The sequence below is a fragment of the Anser brachyrhynchus genome (assembly GCF_964034855.1).
Source record: "Anser brachyrhynchus genome assembly, chromosome: 15".
Taxonomy (NCBI): domain Eukaryota; kingdom Metazoa; phylum Chordata; class Aves; order Anseriformes; family Anatidae; genus Anser; species Anser brachyrhynchus.
In genome coordinates this window covers 9,442,049-9,461,977 of record NC_137733.1, presented here as the reverse complement: position 1 = coordinate 9,461,977, position 19,929 = coordinate 9,442,049, and the positions used below count along the sequence as shown (strand labels likewise).

The 19,929-nt window shown below is 38.6% G+C and overlaps 1 protein-coding gene across 2 annotated transcripts in view; it reads right to left on the bottom strand.

The window, feature by feature from the left end:
- VPS35L (VPS35 endosomal protein sorting factor like) overlaps positions 1-19,925 on the bottom strand; it is a 57,527-nt gene extending 37,602 nt beyond the window's left edge. The window contains exons 1-14 of one of the 2 annotated variants that reach the window (XM_080556442.1): positions 19,804-19,925; positions 15,314-15,413; positions 14,203-14,370; positions 13,770-13,892; positions 13,400-13,424; positions 12,275-12,351; positions 11,159-11,287; positions 8,054-8,138; positions 6,963-7,022; positions 4,815-4,911; positions 4,378-4,425; positions 3,256-3,349; positions 1,280-1,357; positions 533-655 (exon numbers count right to left, since the gene is read on the bottom strand). In XM_080556442.1, coding sequence (XP_080412568.1) covers positions 533-655; positions 1,280-1,357; positions 3,256-3,349; positions 4,378-4,425; positions 4,815-4,911; positions 6,963-7,022; positions 8,054-8,138; positions 11,159-11,287; positions 12,275-12,351; positions 13,400-13,424; positions 13,770-13,892; positions 14,203-14,370; positions 15,314-15,413; positions 19,804-19,820 — 1,224 coding nt within the window. In that variant the 5' untranslated portion in view covers positions 19,821-19,925. Of the gene's footprint in view, positions 1-532; positions 656-1,279; positions 1,358-3,255; positions 3,350-4,377; positions 4,426-4,814; positions 4,912-6,962; positions 7,023-8,053; positions 8,139-11,158; positions 11,288-12,274; positions 12,352-13,399; positions 13,425-13,769; positions 13,893-14,202; positions 14,371-15,313; positions 15,414-19,308; positions 19,530-19,803 lie in introns of those variants that run through there. The other variant, XM_080556443.1, reaches the window with a different exon arrangement.
- Between the last annotated feature and the right edge of the window lie 4 nt (positions 19,926-19,929).

Genomic DNA, 19,929 nt, shown 5'->3' with positions numbered 1-19,929 from the left:
AGAGATTTAAATATCTGATACCACTGAATTACATAAGTTTTTCTTCCTCAGCTGCTTAAGCATTGTATTTTTAAGGGTTGTTTTTAATACTTTTTTTGTAATTCTAAATAATTCTATATTATCATTCCAAAGAAAAAACTCAAATCTGAATATTGTAACAGTAAAAAATTGAGCAGTTGAGCTGAAATTACTGTTGGTATTTTAAGTTGTGTCACTTACGATTCAGCGCATTTTGCCACAGAATTCTGCAATCTATAATAAAAGGCATTTATGTTGCCTAAACTTCAATTTCATATTTAATACTTATGCTTCTGTATTGGACACCTTCTCCAAGAATTTCTAGCACAAAATACATGGTGTTTACATCAGATGCTTTCAGTGTCCTTAAGTTTTACGAAGCATTGCATCACTCCTTGCATTACGCAGTTAAACAGTGGGGAAAAATGTAGGAATGAGTTTATCAATTCTTTAGTAAAACTAGCTCTCTACTGCAACGCTGCCATTAGAACCAAGCATTAGCACACTTACTTACCTCAGGAGCACGGTATGCAATACACTGTAAAATCCAGTCTATAGCAGGAGAGTATAGAGTCAAATATAAAGGAATTTCCACACACTGTACTATCAGCTGATTCTGAACTGTATCCCCATGAATCTATTGAAATAAAAAATACAAAAATACATTGCAGTGAAGAGGTACTTAATCAGAATTATGACAAATTTTGCTTACGAACTGAAACTATGACAAACAAGATCATAAGATTGGATACTAGGAATATTTTCCTAATCAAGGTTTAGACTGGATATTAGGAAGAATTTTTTCACAGACATGGTGGTCAAGCATTGGAACAGGCTGCCCTGAGAAGTGGTGGAGTTCCCAGCCCTGGAGGTATTTAAGAGATGTGTGGATGTGGCACTATGAGACATGGCTTAGTGATGGGACTTGGTAGCTCGCGTTGATGGTTGGACTTGATGATCTTGAAGGCCTTTTCCAACCTAAATGATTCTTTGATTCTATGATAAAGGTGCATAGACAATCTGAGGCATTCCTTGCTAGCTGGGCAAAATACCAAGCTCATAGCATACATTATTAAAGCACAGAAACAAATAGAGCAGCTGAAACTTAACCAGCATGAATGTAACGCTTCCTGTGCTACAACTGGGTACAGGAATATCCCTAAATCTCAATTTAAGAACTTGAAATTTTTTTGAAAAGTATATGGTAGTTTGGTTAAGAAGTATATTTATGTGATTCAGAAAATAAAAAACAATTGCTTACTTGTTTAAACGTTAGAAGAAAGTCAAAGAAATTTTTGTTAAGGCTTTCTTTGAGCTGAGGTGCCACTTCCATCCCAACCTGTATTAAAAGAGGAAGATTTTATTTGCATCTATCACCCGTGCTCCTCCTCCAATTGCAAGACAAAATATATTTTCCAGAGGAATATACCAAGTCACATCCATTAAAAAAAACAAACAATATTGAATCACATGCTTTTGATTATCTCCATGCTTGCTATTATAATCGAGTCCACTGGCAATTACTCTGAGGTAATTACAGCTGAATTTAAACACAGTTCTCACAACATCAATTCCATGTGTCTATAAGCAGTGAGGAAATACTAGTACTTGCATTGCAACCGCCTATATTCATTGTATTGCTTCATTCTTTCCACAGAATCAAAGATCTCGAATGAAAATATTAGCACAGATATAGAAATAGTACTGATAAATAATAAAGGTTATTGATATACACAAATACAAGGCCTACATAGTAAAGCTGGAACTGCAAAGGGAACAAATCCATACAGAACTCTTTTCAAGAACACAGAAAATGGCAAAAAATGAAAGCATGGCATAATACAAGAAGTTAATAACTGTTCAGCCTTAAATAAATAAATAAATAAATAAATCTCAACAGATTAAGGATCCTCTCTTCAATCAGACTCAGGTGTCTGAGTTTTGGGATCCCTGAACATTTGCAATTCCAGCTCACTTCATCACAAAGCCCACGTTACTGGCACAAACCCAAGCCAGTCATCTATCACTTTTCTTTACGTATCGTTTCCTTTCAAATTATGGGGCTAAAGAGAAATATGTCACCTCACTGCATACAGAACTGGTTCTCTGGTTTCACGCAAACGTTTATTCCCACATTTTACAATGCTGTGGCTTTAGACATCACTTACATCTGTACTACAGTTTTCCTATTTAAGGATTTATATTTTTGAAAATCTATTTTCACTGCAGAAAATCAGTGAAAATCCCCATCTTCAGTGGGAAGCATTAATATAGTGTGTGTACCTGGAATACAAAAGATTAAAAGCCTTTCAACTGAAAAACTATTAAGTTTTCTTATTTTAAGGAAAAGTCAGGATTTGAACAAATGATCCTTTATTTCAAGAAAGTTTTCACTATTTATTTTGTACACTCATCTTTATGAACAAAAAGGAGCGTGCTAAGCTCTTCCTCACTAATAATCTATTAACAGTAAGTGCAGTTATGTAGCCCTAACTCTTCTATGCATCTATTTTACCTGTATCAGGAGCAGTAAAAGCTAGACTAAGCTTATAAACTGTTTCATAAAAACTTCTGGGAACTTTGCACTATGTAGCAGGAATGATTGGGCTATGAGAAAAAAAATACAGGCATTACTGTATTTCAGGAATCAAACAAATTAAGCAGCTCATCTCTCAGAATAAAGCAGAGGCTAGCAGTTGCTTGCCGATGCAGGAATTCATATGCACACCCCTGAAGAGTATTCCAAAAGCACACTGGACAGTTTATTCAGACATATCAAATATATCAACACAGGACAGATTTGTTGCAATTTATAACGGCAGCTGAATTTGTGCAAGTATTGCCAATTAACAGCCCTTATATTTTCCAGTTATAGTCAAGATCATCGCCACTACTTCAAAAATGTGTTTCACAAATACTTTTCCACTACTGATGACTTTTTGAATCATTTTAGGATCTCTTCTTGGGTAAGTATGTCTTGGCTTTTGCCCTACCTGAAGATAAAAAGCTGGCATAAGCAGCACATAAAATTAGTTTTTACATATTATAAAAACTTAAAGAAAGATCCCCCATTATTAAAACAAAGAGAATATATATTTTTTTGGTTTGTCTGAAGGAAGAGACAGGCTTCTGACTACTTCAGATAAAAATGGTAGTTACTTCTTTTTTCCCCCATAGCAGTAGAGCTAGCTGTAGTAAGTCTCTGATACAGATCTGAAGTGCTAAATGGTAGCCTACCCTGCAAAGGTATGCTCTCGCATAGACTGCGACCAGTGGATCTCCAATTCCTCTAATCATAGACGTTAATCGTGGGAGACACTCGGAAATCCCCCTGTTAAGATTTTTCAGAAATGAAAACGAGATTTAATATCTGGTAACTGAACTATACCACAGACAGATAACCTGAGTAGCTGCCCAGTAGACTGACAAGTGAGCATGAGTTATAGGAACACCTAGCAAAGGTGAAGCATATTAGCACAAAATTTTATTTCAAAAGTAAAATTCAACATGCATGCTAACAGATATCCTATATTTGAACTACACTATTTGCCATTAGGAGCTGCCCAGATAGCCAGGTTGTATGCTTGGATTGCAAGAAGTGCAAGTGAGAAATGCCTCCTCTAGTTTGGAGAAACAGCAGAGCTCTGGAAGGGCTGTAATTCAATGTGAAAAAAGCAACCACTTAAAGGACTGGTAGAACTCCTTGTATGTCCCATTTTCCCACAGGTTCTTTTTGACAGAGCTGTACTAGTACCTGGAGATGAGGCCCATCAATTCCAGTACAAGAACTGCCTTTCAGTGATAATGAAGTTGTCACTGTAGTAGCAATTTGGCTTACAACACTCATTTCAAAATTTAACTAAAAAGGACAATTACATGCAAAGGAACATTTTCAGCTCAGCAGTTGACACTGTTTGGCAACATATGAAGCTTATACCAAGACTTTCAACAGACAATGGTTCATTGCTCCTAAATTGTTCTTCCAACTCTGTCTCTACTAATATGACACATCAATATTTTCCCTTCAGTTTTCTCTTCCTTCTTTTTGCCTCACTTATCTCAACAATCTTGCTTTCCTCTCCACCATCTGAAGCCACTGGTTTCTAATTTGCAAACTCCTGGATGTCACAATTAAACACATATCCCAAACCTGCAAACACCACTGCATTCCAATCTGTACCGCAGTCCACTGTGAATTTACTCCATGGTATTATCACCACAAACTTAACTCAACTGCTTCTTCTCAGACCTATTAACACCTTACCCACTATTAATAACGGAACTTGTATGCTTAACTCCCTAAATTAGCTTATACGTCTGCCCATTCACTTCCTTCCCACAATTAACATTTACTCTTACATTTTGGATAGGAACTTATTGCACTTCAGTATGGCTGCTTCCACATAACTAAAATGAAGCCAAGTTAAGGAACAAAGTTGATGAACATGCCATTTAAAAACACAACACCAAAATTATAAACTGAAGACATATTGAACAAACTCCTTCAAGACTTTCTGTAATTAACCTCACCACACTTATTCTTTACAATTTGTGTAGAAGTTTTTCATTTATTCCCAGCTTTCACACATCCACTTTACCACCGACGTGCTGTTCAGAGCCAATAACTCAGCATTCAGTTTACTATTAAACATGATTCAAAGTTAAATGGAAAACATGCAGCCCCAAACAAACAAAACCAAGTTAGTATAAACAACAGATTACTGTGTGTCTTACTGCAGTAAACACGTTCATTTTTGGAAAGGTCTATGAAAAACCTGTCTCACTGACAAGGATACAATCTGGGAATGAGCTCTCTGATGGAAGCAATTTTGAAAAACCAGTTTAAGCATGTTTCTTTGGCAGTATCGTTAACACTCTCTGGAGAAAAATTATCTGGGAAAAAAAAAAGAAACAGAAATAGGTACATTCTTTCTGGATACAAGCTGCTTTTCAGTCTAGATTTAAAACTGTATTCTCTTTCCTTTCAGCAAGAAATTATGCACACCATAATAAATTAAGTAATATGCTTGATTCAGCTCTCTCTCGCAGCAGTAAGAACTCAGTATATGGGCAGCTAGAAAATACAACTTGCATTAAGTAACATATCAGAAGCTGAAGTCAAGCACCCAAAGCTAATCCTGGATCTGCTGCCTGAAAAATCTAACCCCTGCCTCCCCATAAAAGCAGAAATTATAAAATAATGGATAGGTAATCTATACCAAATGCATACATATACAGATGGTAGATGAGGTTTAAGCACTCTAATTATTTACTTGAGAAGTCTAATGTATTTTTAAAAGAATATTACTTAAAACCATATTGGAAGGAGCGGGTGATATTAAGCACGGAGAGAACACTTGCTTTTTTCACTAAGCACCTAGCACTGCAGTGCAGTCTCCTCATGAGCTCCAGGACTAATTACATCAGCTGCCAGCAGGAAAAAGCTGCCATCCCGGGGAGGAACAGATGGGTTATGGGGACAGCACTCTGGTCAGGTGGGCATGCAGTTGCATGGCAAACTGCCTCCTCTTTCTCTAGGATGCCTGAAACAGAAGGCAAAACAGGCTTCTGGTAACCCACCCGGGTCTGAATCAGGATGGCTGGGAAGGCTGAGTCCCTCTTCTCTCAGTGCTAAAGCTAAAGCTACAGCTTCTGCTGTGAATATCTGCTTATGAACTCCTTTTGAAGCAGATTTAGAAAGCAGTGGTCTCCCATCCCTGCTCTCAGAAGGTAAGAACGCCCTGTTCCACATAGAAGCGTCCCACTTCCAAGACTAGAGAAGCTGCGTTATAGATGCAGACTGAGCATAGGAAGTCACTCCTCCTCAGCTAGGACCAGAGGAGTTCTCAACCAACGTGGAGGGTGAGTCTGAAATCCCCTAGGGTTCACACAGCTGTGCACAGCAAGCACAGCAGAGATCTTCTTCCTCCCTCTCACTGCCATAGCTGCTCCAGAAGCTCCCACCAGCAATGCTCTGGGCAGCAATACAGCTGCAGCACGAGCTCAACTCTCCAGAACTGTGCTCAGTAATTAGGTTGTGGTACAGGAACTGTCTGCCCTCATCAATGTTTGTCAGATCTACAACGGCTAAATTGAAGGATTTACTGCAAGTTTATTTCAAACTTCAATATTGGTTGCTTTCAGGCTCTGGCTCAAATCCTATGGATTTAACTGCAACCTAATGTTACTGCTGCAGTGCCAAGTACAGAATAAAAAAGTTTTGTGTTTCAGGATGAGGCCCTTAATACACTTCGTATACAAGGACATGCCCATATAGAATGTTTAGAAGACTTCCTGAAGAGGTTCCTCCTTGTACACTTGTACTGTAACTGTCAAATTACACTTGTACATTGTTTTGGAATTTCAACTGAAAACATGAAAAGGGCCCAAGCTCAAAAGATCACACTCGCTTAGTAAAGCGAGTGAACGCCTGCTTCCTCTTCCAAAATTCTTAATTAAAGCAAAATTATCAATAGTTTCCAGCGTAACAACAAAAACATCTATTTACTGAGAACCAAGAGCCTCAGCTTTATTTTACCATTAACTTTAAGCTATTAAAAAACAGTACTTCCAGAAGAGAGCATATGCTAACAAAAAAGAGGTCTTCCTCATCTCATCTTGCCATTCATATTTAACTCTGTTTACTTATCGATCATTATTTGTGAACTCAAGTCTCAGGAAGACCCGGTTTATGTTTAGCAACACCAAAACCACGCACATTTTATTACACTTTAGGTATGTTCTTCACAGTTAAAATGTAAACTTGCATAATCATTGTGAATGGTGGAAGCTGTAAGAAACGGATATTATACTTTTTTAAACTAAAAATTATTGCATTCAAAGCAGAACTTTTTTTCATGGGAGATACAGGCATGGGTTCCAGTTAACTGTCCTCAAATCAATTCAGACATGATATTCCAGCAGCACATTAGAAGTAAAGTTACCTGACAAAGAGACACGATTGTCCATGCACATTGACAGAATTCTTTCATACACTAGTTTACCTGTTTCAAGAAAGAAGAAAACAATACAAGCCATTTTTAAACAGAATCAACATTTAGTGTTTTTGCTTTCTCCAACATGCATTGAAATCATCTGGAAAAAAACTTTTTAGAATGCTAACATCATGCTGCCCTCTAGTGAAGCTGAAATCTTAATGGCCTGAGTTTAGCACTGCACACACACACAAAAAATGTATCTGGCTCCATAAAGTGCAGAGTAGCACACAGGTCAGGTTTCTCCCAGGCCAGGGAAGGACAGCTGGTGTCCTGTCTTTGCAGGGTTTGGATATTATGTTATCTTCAGCAACTTTGCTGAAAGTAGGAAAGAACAAAGAGGAAGCAAGACCTGAAAAAACAATTGGTTCTATGTCACAGCATATCCTGCTAAACATCAATATCCTTCAACTTTGAATGCCATCGTAAATTTTTTCCGTAACATAGTAGAAAAACAAGGAAGTCAGACAGAGTTGAATGACAATTTCACCTAAAAGATCATTTCAAAATGTAGTTACCAAATTATTTAATCTATTTTTATTATTTTTATCACTTCATAGTCCTCACTCAGCTAAAGAAAACTTTCAGACTTTCAGACAAATACAGAATGAAATACTAAGAGTCAAGAGGCTGTCAAAAGTATTTTCATAACAACTACAGCATTTTAGACATTGAAATTCAGAGATCATGTTTTTTCCTACAGTTTTGTTCTACATGTTCACTAAGACACAAAACACAGAACTGCTGCAAGATTTGTATTTTGATTTTAAAGATTTCACTAATAAGAATTTCTGAACGATTGTATAACACATTTGTATCACTGGTTTCCAAGCATTTATGTTGGAAAACATTCACTATTAAAGCAGAGCTATTTCAGCGCTTTTACTACACCAAAAACAAAACAAAACCACACAAGCATAGCAAGTCACTGAGAAATCAAAGGTATTTTGTATTTTTTATTCAATGTTTTCTAGAATAACGAAAACATTATTTCATATTATTAACAACTGTGTAGTAAGTCTTGTAAATTAGATACTTACCAAAAGTATCAAGGATATCTGTAATTAAAACAAATTTACTTGGATAAAACTGGATTACAGTCGTATCTGAAAGAAGCTTAGAACACTACAAGGGAAAAAAAAAAACAAAAAAACATTTTTAGAGGACAATTCAGGTTTGTGTTTTCACTCCTGACAGACTGGACCAAATTAATATCTACAGATGGAAAGAACCAACATGAAGAACTATCCAGCAAAAAGCGCAAGAATCTCTAACATAATGAATCACGCTACTCTGTATTTTTCAGGTTATTCTTCATTTCCAGCAGAGTGCCACAGATCTGTTTTTCCTTTATACAAGGTAATCCATACTGCAGAATTTCAGCTGACCCTGCAGACCTGTGCATTCATTCAGACAAGACAAATTGTCTTCCAGAAGCAGCATAAAAAGGCACTTTTCTAAAACAACTTTTTAAAGGGTATTATTCAGTTTCCTATCCTTGCCATAAGCATCCATACGAAAGACAAAATTTGATACAGAGTAAACTAAGAAAATATTTTAAAAGTTTAGCTAATGAGCTTTTAAACACATCTTTACAGTTCCCATAACGACTTCTAACATTCTGGAAACAAGCCACTTGGTCCATAGTCAGCTCTAGGGAGGAATCTGATCAATCACCACACCCGGGCACACAACGTGACTGAGGCACTTGGCCTACAATGACGGCTGGTGCAGAGTCACATCTGAAATGTACCAGTCAACTTAGTTCTAGCACTGCTGTATGCAAGTCCTGGTAGGAACAAGTCAATTTACCATATGAACTTAAAACACACAATGAGGAATTTAGATATTCATAAGATATTTTAATCGAGCTATACCTGGTTTTCTAAGGTTATGCAAAAATTGCAGACTAAACTGCAGTCACAAACTTTGGCAGAAGTTTATTCACAAGAATCAGCTTCTGCCTGCAGAAGCAAATGACTGAGAGGAGAGCGCTCCACCTCATCCCTGCGTGAGCCCAACGTGTCTTCTCTGGTCTCTAGTTAAGACTGCCAAGTACAGCATTCTCTGCCATCTCCGCCCCTGCTTCAATGGGATAAGTAAATAAAGTGCAAGTTTTGACTGCATTCCAAAAATCCAGGAAGCAATGTGACAACTGCTTTGTTAAAACAAGTAAATCATAACATTTGAGCTTATTTCAATGACAGGCACCCTTAGTCTCTTTGCTTTATTATCAGGGATGAACTCAGGAGCGCACCAGAAAGACAGGTGAGTGCATTCACATCTTGCACCCAAAGAAAATCGTCCCTGCTGTGTGGTCAGTGAGGCACCCCCACAGAAAGGCAATTCAGTCGCTGGTTAGTGCCTCCACATCCCACGAACACGTACCACTGTTCTTAGAGCTCACACACATAATCAACTTATTTCAGCTTACTCTGAGTAAGTAGCTTAGCTTATTCTGTCTTGACAAGTAAAGCATCTTGTATAAAGGCACTTAGGAATTCACATGTAGCTACTGTGCTATAAATTCAGATCCTGTCTCAATAACCAGAACTCCTTCTGCACTCAAGCTCTTTAAAACTCTCACAGAGAGAATGAAGGTTCTGTCCCCATAGCCAAATAACTCACGTAATTCAATGATTAGTTCTGAAATCAAGATAGTTCTGGCACGCAAATTAAATTACTTTTTCCAGCTCAGTATACATTTCTGAAAATAATCAAAATATAAAAAAGCCAAACTTACTCCTCCTATTGCAGACTGATGAGTATGTGACATTAATAGTGATAGACTTCATGTATAATCACAGCCTGACGTCAAGGAAACTACTGAGCTTTCTATGAGGATACAAGATTTTTTAAATTATGCTATTTACTAAGAAGAACCAGCAACAAGAAAAGTTCAGTCAGGCTTCTATCCTATCCTGCTTTATAAGTATAGGATTAACTATTAGTTATTTGGGAGACTCCTTTATGAAGGATTTTTGTGTTCGTGCTAGTTACCCAAGCACCTCTTTCATTCTTACCAGTCTTTCAATTAATGATGAGTATCTGCAGTACAAAATTCAAACACAAAGTGAACAATACATAGAGAGAAGCACATGCAATTTTGATACTACTTTCCTAAAATGAAGTACTGAACCCCATCTTTGAAATGATGTTATTTCAAAAACATTAGTGACACCATTTGTAAAATAATATTAAAAAGTATGAATGTGCAGATTATCAGTGCAAGACACTGTATATATACGTATTAGTGCACTGTAAATACAGTGCCTCCGTGTCCCTTTCTTCCTCCTCCAAAGACTCCTAATACTGTATTCTTTCTTTAAAGTATTCCCACACTTCACAAATGACATGATTTCTTTTTCAGAATAATTTGCTGATTTCATCATATTACAGTAGAACATTAGACACTTTAGGTTACGTATCATTTTCTGACTTCCCTTTATTTACATTTCATTTCTTTTATTGTCTTTACCACAATTTAAGATGAAGTTGCTGCTAACAGTTTTCACAAGAGTATCCAGCATGAAAAAAAAAAAAACCAAAAAATCCCAACTTTATATAACCCCTCTTGATGACTATTAGCATTACATCAGTTTTACAGCTTTTAAGGATGTCATTATCTCCTCTGTCCTCTGATGCACTCTGCCTGTGGCATCTTTGAAAGACCAAGCCAAACAAGAGAACATTTAATTGTCCCATTCCTCCCTGTGCCCCCTCACAGCCCATCACCTCAGATGAGACACAGAAAGAGGAAGACTGTAGAAAAGATTAAACAAACAAACAATGAGTTTTCTGCACTTTGCTAGGGTCCTATATCAGATCTGAACGGGGAACACTGACGGTTCAAAAAGACATTATCATACTAGGGTAGGGAAGAAGAGAAAAGGAAAGGAAATTCCAAGTCCTAGAGAAGTTGGTATTAACGACATGTTATTTATTATAATTCTCTTTAATCAGGTAAAAATTACAAATCTGTCTTTTGGCCACTCTTTTTAATGGAAATTACACCCCACATACCCTAATCAAAATCCTCAGAACTGCCACTTTATGTCCTTAACAATTATGTCCACAGAGCACTAAGAGCTAATAATGAGCAGGCAGGTAGCAAGCTGCAATTACTACAAAAATGTAACACTGACCTGAATGACTATTTTCAGAGCTTTTACTTTCTGATCAGAAGACCAAGCATCCTTTAAAGACTGGTTGAGTTCTTCAATTCGGTTCATGTAATCCTGCTGAGTCAAGTTCAACAGCTCTTTTTGTGACCCCTTGCAAGAAAACACAAGTCTAATTAATAAGAGAGGAAAGGAGGGGGAGAGGGAAGAAGAGGAAAGGGGAGATCCATTATTATAGAGTCAAATCAATGTGAAAAAAAGCAACTTATTAGAGAATTCCCTCACTTCCCCTTCTTAACTTTGTAATGGTCTTCAGTAAATGTACCAGTGACATTAAAAAAAATACTTTCAGGACAAATTCTGATCAATTTCTTATCAAGCTGTATTACAAAACAGATTTCATAATATCTGAATATCTAGAAACTACCAAAAGTAGAAACAATCACAGATGAAGAGAGAAAATGCAAATGCCGTTACAGTTTCACACAAGGCTACACCTTACCCTACAGTAAGGGATACTGTATTTTTCTACTCAAAGAATCCAATCCTTTATTTGTGATACATAACTATTATAACTGTGCCTGCTCAGGCAAAAGGCAAGCTGAAGTTAGTTAAGAAGTTTCAAAACAACATTATCCAAAGCAATTGTATCAGTAACCTACAGATTCAGGTTTTAGGAAAGTAAGTTACAGAACACTTCACCCTGATTCAGAAAAATGCTGCAGATTGAGAATAATTTGAAAACTCAGTGTTTCAACTAAACACGTAAACACAACATAATTATGTTCAGGTAGAAAACATGCAGCTTCCACAACCTAGAAACAGACAAAATTATCCAATGTTCAGAATGTTAGGCTCCATGCAGTTTTATAGCAGCTGCAGACCATAAACAGTACAAATGTTAATCAACATTGGCAAATCAGGTGAATTTTTGGATTACAAATTCTAGTGATATAAGATACAATGATTTGGCCTAAATTCTATAAAGGCTGAAGTTACAGTGGAGAATAGATTTATCTAAATAGTGCATAAGCACATGCAGATTCGGGACCTTCTTAAAAAGTTTCACAGAAGATTTTTATTTCACCAGCTTATTTCACTTTTCAAACAGCAATGTAAATGGACCAAAACCTTTCTTACCTCTTCCAGATCATCCAGCTCTTCTAACCTAGTTCTCACTTTTTCAGAAACTGCTGAGCCAGTACTTGTACCTTTTCCTGTAAAGGGTTATATGTTTTAGACTTGGACTTCAAAAAGGAAACAAACCTGAAGGAGCTTGACAAACCCACACAACTAGTCACTTTACATGACAGAAGCCAGGTAGCTTAATTCATTTGGTAGCTATTCCTCGAAGACAAACATTTAATCCTACCTACATCTGCTTCTTTTTAAAAAACAAACAAACAAAAAAACATTTTAATCCTACTTTCATTTGCTTTGGACATGGAAAGACAAGTAATCAAAACTGCATACAAATACAGCTTGAGATTTTCTTGCAAGTTTTGTTGGTACAGATAGAATGACTGGATAGAACCATAGGATAATTTAGGTCAGAAGAGCTCTCCAGAGGTCTTTGGCCAACTCCACTCCTCAAAGCAGGTCCAACTTTGAAGTTATAACAGGCTATCCAATCAATTTAATGATATGTAAGGACAGACTTTATACCCTCTCCAGACATCCTACTCCAGCTCTTGACCATTCTCATTCCAAAAAAGTATTTCATTTTATTCAGAAGCTTAAATGCTGCATGTTTACTCATACATAAAAATTCTGATTTACTAAGCAATCAGCTATGACTACAGAGCTCAGAATTGCTTCACTGGAAAAAATTATGAAAAATTTAAGATCTGGTTATTTTTCAAACTCTCAGCATACAGTTGAAATCATTTCACTTTCACTCCAGCAAGCAGGAGAGTTGATAAACGTGATCCTCAAAACATCATCAATACTCACTTTAAATGGAAAAAAGTTTTAAGCTACAGTGAAAGGCAGTGAATTCCATTTCCTGCCTCAACACGTAATCATGAATTCATTAGCCTACAGGAACTCAAGACAAGGTGGTTTGTTGGTTTATTTTCAGTAATCGTTTTAAGTAAAAATCCAGATGACTTATTCACAAAAAAGCATAGATTCAAGCATATATTGAAGGGTGTGTGGGTGTGCGTGTGTGGAAACCATATTTCAACTACTCCTAGTTACTAATCTGTCACTTGTATCCTACTTCAAGCAAAAACTCTTATTGTTGGATATAAAGAAACTGTTCACCTTTTTCGGATCCCATGTACAGATTCTGTGAAGAAACAGAAAATGCAGACTTTTAGAAAACATGTTCTTGCTAGCACTCCAAGAATGCACAGAGTAATAACATTGCTAATGAAGCCTCTAATAATTTAGAAAGAGACGTAAGACAGTTTATTTCTATTGTTACGAAAAGACAAAGCGATGGCTCCTAAATATCAACAGACTTTTGGTCTGAACAACCAATTAGAAGTGGAAGCTTGTGGTACAGCCTTCTACAGCATTAAAACTGAAATTTCGGAGAATATTTACTCAGGACAAAATCACAAAACAGCAGCATCCAAAATCCATTATAGGTCTAGTATAAATAAATAAAATTGGAGAAGCTGCCACTTACAATAGAGAGCTTCTCAGTTGTTGTGTATCTAGCAAGGATTTCACCACGTTTGCTTGACCATGGTTCAAAGTCACTTCCTACTGCTGGGCCATCATCTTTATCTCGTTTCTTTCGTGTGTTATCCTATGAGGAGAGAACGAGTGCAAATGTTAAATACAAATCTAGAAAAGAAGACTAATAAAGGTAAGATTGATGTTTAAAGTGCTTACTGATTGTTCCACGAGTTACTACATTAAAAAAAATATCCTATTTAAATAAATATACATCAACATAAAACAGGTAAATGGAAATACTTCCTTCTATTTATACCGTATGTTTTCTATTTACATTACACTTCTAATTGGTGAGACAAATATACATTATCGAGGGTTGGCTTTGTCATTTTGCTCTTTCTATTTAGCTGAGATAACTGTCCTACATTTTTAGTTATTACCATGGTAGCAGTAGTAATCACAGGATCTGCAGCTGCTGCAAATAATGACAAGGGATCGGTACCATCCAAAACACTGCTCAATGGATCCATCATAGAACTCGAAGAAGAAGAGGAGGTAGATGAAGTACTTCCTTTCCGACTCATTTTCTTGGTCTTGGATTCAGTAACCTGGAAGAAAAGTTCAAAACCATTTAACAAAAAGTCTTTGTCTTCCCCCTCTTTTCTTCAGTAAATCATCAAAATATGGATTACGTACACTGAACTGTTGCAACGAAGCAAGGACCCATCTACAAGAAAGTCTTTGGAATCAGCATTGTCATTTAAATTGAAGCACTTCTTCTTCCCTCTGAATCTGGGAGAAGTCCCGTTACTTTTTTTTTTTCCCCCCCTCTCCTTCTTCTCCATTCTGGGTGTACAGAACCCTAAGAACATCCATTCTAAATTTCTTTCTAGTATCTCTCTACTATTTTATCAGGTCCTCCCTCTCCTTCAACCTCTTTCTTGCTATTTCATTTCCTCTGCCAGTCTGATCTTTCCTTCACAATACGCAAACCTTGAACATCAAATCCGTTTTTAAGGACTTCATCTTATCCTCCCTGCTGACCTTCCCAAGTAGAAGCTGCTGTCCATTTATCATTCATTAGCGTATGAGTATCATCTCTTTGAAGCTTTTTTTTCGTACATCCGCATTTTTAAAAGCCTCTCATACACTGAGGTAGTGATAAATGTTTTAAAGCATACAGCTGACTGGAAGTTAACCCAAAACAAATCTTACATCAAGCAATTATGCAGGTTATTTGTAATGCAACAATTTGATTTCAAACTTATCCATTATTCAGCATTTAATGCAACCAAGAAAACCCACAAGTCGTGATGCTGTATTAGTCAGAAGGAGACCATTTTTGATACGTAACAGGACCAGCAAATTTCTGTAAAGGACAAACAACAGAATAAACCTTCATGCCTCTAAAACAAAAGGCCACTAACACAGAAGGCAGCTAGTACCACCACCAGTTTCAAAGCCTTTCAATTTTAAAGGAACAGAAGTAAGGGCGGAACACAATCAGTTTTAATTTGCATTCATTTTCCAAACGCTCAAAAGGAAACTCACTGTAATGGGTTTTAACGGATGGTAGTCGCCAAAATCCACGGGTACGGATTCCAGTTTGCACATGTCAGATTCTGAAACATAGTTTCGTGATCTCGCATGCCTTAAAAGCAAGATTAAAAGGTAAGTATATATGCATATAAATAATCACATACTTATGATCAGAGAAACAGCTCTTATGTCTACATAGATGCAGGCATGTTTACAAAAAAAATGCATATTGGAAAGTTAGTCAATGGACAGACTAAAATTTCTCTCTTTACTTACAGTTACATAAACTAAAAGTGAAGGAATTTTACTTGCAACCATTCAATTGTATTCTCTCAGCTGTATTCTCTCCTGTTCCAATCAACACAAAAAGAGCAATTTAACCAAGCATATGACTGTGTGACAGGCTGATGGAGATTATTAAACACATCTTTTAAACTGAGCTGTCAGAGTGAAGGAAAAAGGTAAGCGTGAAAACACAAGGGAAGAAATCTGAGTGACTGTGCACAGATATAATGAGGGCCTGCACAGATTAATTTGTGTAGCTGCAAAGCTCTTTCATGGGAAATCTATTTCCATCTGTTCATTGTACTCATAATGAAAGTCAAAAAAGTAAAATGATGAGGAAAAAAACTATCAGTACTTGTATGCTTGCACTGTGGACAAGCCCTTGTATAAAAAGCCTTGCCTCTCCTACAAAATTAAGTATGTCATTAAGTGAAATAAATCACAAAACCACAGGCACTTCAATTTTTATTTCTAACCTGAAATTAAGAGAGAACCATCTGCATTTCTAATTTAAAAATGACTTGATTCCAGAAATCAACATAAATAAAAATATTGGAGTAAAGTAATGTTGCCACTAGGAACTAACAGTAATACATTTTATCAACCACAGTTTAAGGACACTGCTCTTTTTTACAACGCACCATCCATCCTATTTTTAATTGCTCAAATATAAATTTATATTTTAAAAGGCTTTTAAAGAACGCTTGACAATGTAGGAAGGCAGAAAAGGGGAAACCACAACTTCCCTGACTAGCACTGGTGACAACTTTAAAAGAGAATGAAGAGTTCCATGTGCTTTCTAATATCTCTTACAACACATCAGTATCACACACACAGTATCACAGTATCACAGATTTCTAGGTTGGAAGAGACCTCAAGATCATCGAGTCCAACCTCCGACCTAACACTAAGTACTCCACTAAACCATATCGCTAAGCTCTACATCTAAACGTCTTTTAAAGACCTCCAGGGATGGTGACTCCACCACCTCCCTGGGCAGCCCCTTCCAATGCTTAATAACCCTTTCGGTAAAGAAGTACTTCCTAACATCCAACCTAAACCTCCCCTGTCGCAACTTTCGCCCATTCCCCCTCGTCCTGTCACCAGGCACGTGGGAGAATAGACCAACCCCCACCTCTCTACAGCCTCCTTTAAGGTAACTGTAGAGAGCGATGAGGTCTCCCCTGAGCCTCCTCTTCTCCAGGCTGAACAAGCCCAGCTCCCTCAGCCGCTCCTCGTAAGACTTGTTCTCCAGACCCCTCACAAGCTTGGTCGCCCTTCTCTGGACTCGCTCGAGCACGTCCATGTCCTTCCTGTAGCGAGGGGCCCAGAACTGAACACAGTACTCGAGGTGCCGCCTCACCAGAGCTGAGTACAGGGGCACAATAATATGTGAATATATGAAATGTATGTATGCAACAGTATGTTTTTTTAATGTATGCAACAGTAGTACTGTTAAAACAGGGAACTGAAAACACAAGGTGACAAAAATACATAGGACAGCTGCTTTCCCCAAACAAGTAACATCACAGCTACCACATGGTACCTTCCATCAGCTATAGCTGAGAACTAAGGCAGAAAGAGATCCAGGCAGTAACTACTACTACCTAAAAAAATACATTTCAAAAGGTTTTCTCTGCATTCCACCTGTCACAATTTCTTCATTTCTTTTTAACTTTTGAGATGTACAGCACAGTCAATTGTTCTTTCCTGCTTCATTCAGAATCTTGAGAAAGATTATAGCATGCACTAAGGCCTTATGTTAGTAAAGCATCCATGAGTGAAAACAGTGGATATGCAAAGGTGTCTTGAATCGGGCTCCTAACAGAAACAAAACACTCACCCCACATAATACACATCCTTCCCACAAAATCTAATGCATATGGCTATTCCTACTCAGACACAAAGTCATTAGTACGAATTTCAGCTCTGTGAAGGAGCCAGCTCTAATATAAATATGTACCATACACCCCTCCGTTTAAAAAAAAAAAAAAAAGTTGAATTTAAAAATCCTGTCCAAAAAACAGTTAAAGAGGAGTAAAATTCCCTCCTCAGCTCTCATGCCCTTGGTTCCTGTGGTACTGCAAGAATGCAGATGTCCAGGTAAAGCTTGCTCTTACCTAGAGTTCTAAGCAAAAGCAGGACAAAAAAGAAACTAAAAAAAGATGTCGACTGTATGCACCAGTCTTTACACGTGAATAGTCTCTGTAATTTACTATTGTCCCATGCTTTATTCTCCTTATTCACTTACTTCATGGGTTAATTAGCATTTGGGTGAACAAACTTTCCGACAAACTCTGGCTTCCTAATTACGGGATTGCCATTGCTCTGTTACTGTTCTGCCAGTATTTCCATACCTCCTTTACTTATATTTCCACACCAACAGTAAAGAGAGACGCTGCTCACAGCTCCCCCTTGGCACACCATTCCCAGGCCAAAATCAGTTGTATTCTAACCATACCATAAAGCATCACTGGGCATGCATACATGTCGAATGCACGTGTGGGAATGAAGAAGAGCTGTTTACCCCGTAAATAAGTCTTTAGAAAGTGCATTTACAATGTGATCAAGTGATCAACGCAGCTTGTAATGGAACTAATATGAGTAAGGAGTTCAAGCTCGCTTTGCCATGATGTTTTGCCACTCCTCTAGGGAAAGCAGATTAAGCTCTCCTTTCTCGGCCACAGCAGCACAGCCAGCTTCCAGATGAAAACAAGACTCAGGCCAAGTCAGGTTTTCACCTGCAGTGCATACAGCAGGATACACCCCTGCCTGCAGGTACTGTCCCCACAGCAGTTTTCAACCTTTTTCCACACAGGAGGATTACTGCGGTTGCCACCAACCTTGAACACCTGCCAGATGGCCAGCCTCCTCATGGCAAATGGTACTTTTTCTTGGGACTGCTATTACCTTACCCCACAGGCTACTGGAGCTGTTTCAGCTCCCAGCCCGCCTGAAATCCAGGAGTTGCAGCTGTACCTGTTCCTTGCAGTTTCTGCAGGGTCACTAGGGCACACTACGGGCATACCAGCAATTCCAACAGCCACCTCATGGGTTACAACTGTCTTACACCCTCAGATTTTCTTAGCTGTGTAAATAGAAGTTCTAAATTCACTGCAGTGCAAAATGCTTTATTTTAAAAAGCATGGCTCTGACGTTGTAAAATTTCAACTGGTTTCATCAACAAACTTTTTCAGCTACAAATTATTTCCACTTTACATTAAATATAAGTGTTCACTCATGTTAATAACAAAAAAGAGATGACTTTCAGCATGAATATATACACATATAGAAAATTTATGTCAACCCAATAACTGCATTTTACTTTTCTTGATTCTATGTTAAGCTCGATTGCTAGTTTGCTCAGGACTCTAGTAAATCAGCTGCATCAGGAGAGCAAGCCTTCCAGAAACATAGCTTATTTATAACGAAAAATAAGTTTGGAGAAAAAGATAGCTACAAACATATTTTCCTTCACTCTGTCAGTGACAGAGCCCCCTTTATCCTTCCTCGCCATAACTACAAAGCGCAGCTTCCCCATCGGGATGCTGTGCTCCTGTGGAAACACTTCGTGTTGCTGCCTGGACTCTGCTTCTTCAGTGCGTGCCCACAACCACAGCAACCCCTCCCAGTGAGCTCGTGGAAGATAATTAATGGAAACTAAAGCTCTTGGTAGCAAATTTAAATTCTCTCCACAGAAATCTTCACCTCACGGTACCCACCAAGGCGGCTCCAACTCCTGCCCTGCTGGGGATCAACAGCGACATCCGCTGGGCACGACGGGACTGAACCTCCGTTATCTCCCCTGCCCCTTCCTCTTAGAGGGGCATCATAAAATCCATCGGGATCACACCAAGCCAGAAATGAACTGCTCTAAACTAATTATTTTGCTTACTCCGGGAAAATAAACAAAGAGGCCATAAAGGCTCTCAGCAGCCCGCTCCCTCAGCCACCGCCCCCCTCAGCCGCTTTCCCCCCCGCCTCCCCCGGCAGCCTGAGGGGGGACCGCGGCGCCACGACCCCAGGGGACGCTCCAGGACCCCCCGCCGCCGCCTCAGCCCCCTCAGGCCCAGCGGCCCCGAACCCCGCCGGGGCTTCGCTTCCCGAGGGCTTCGCCCCCCGCCGCGCCCCCCTCACGGAGCCGCAGAGCCCGGCGGCCCCCTCAGGAGCCTCGGCCCCCGGCCCTGCCCGCCCCCGGCCCCCTCCCACAGGCTCACCAGGGGAAGGCGGCCATCTTGCCCCCCCGTCACGTGGTGCCGCGGCCGGGCCGAGCCTTCCGCCGCCATTTCCCGCCCCGCCCCATCCAAAGGCCCTGTCCTAATTCACGCGGCGATTTTCTTAAA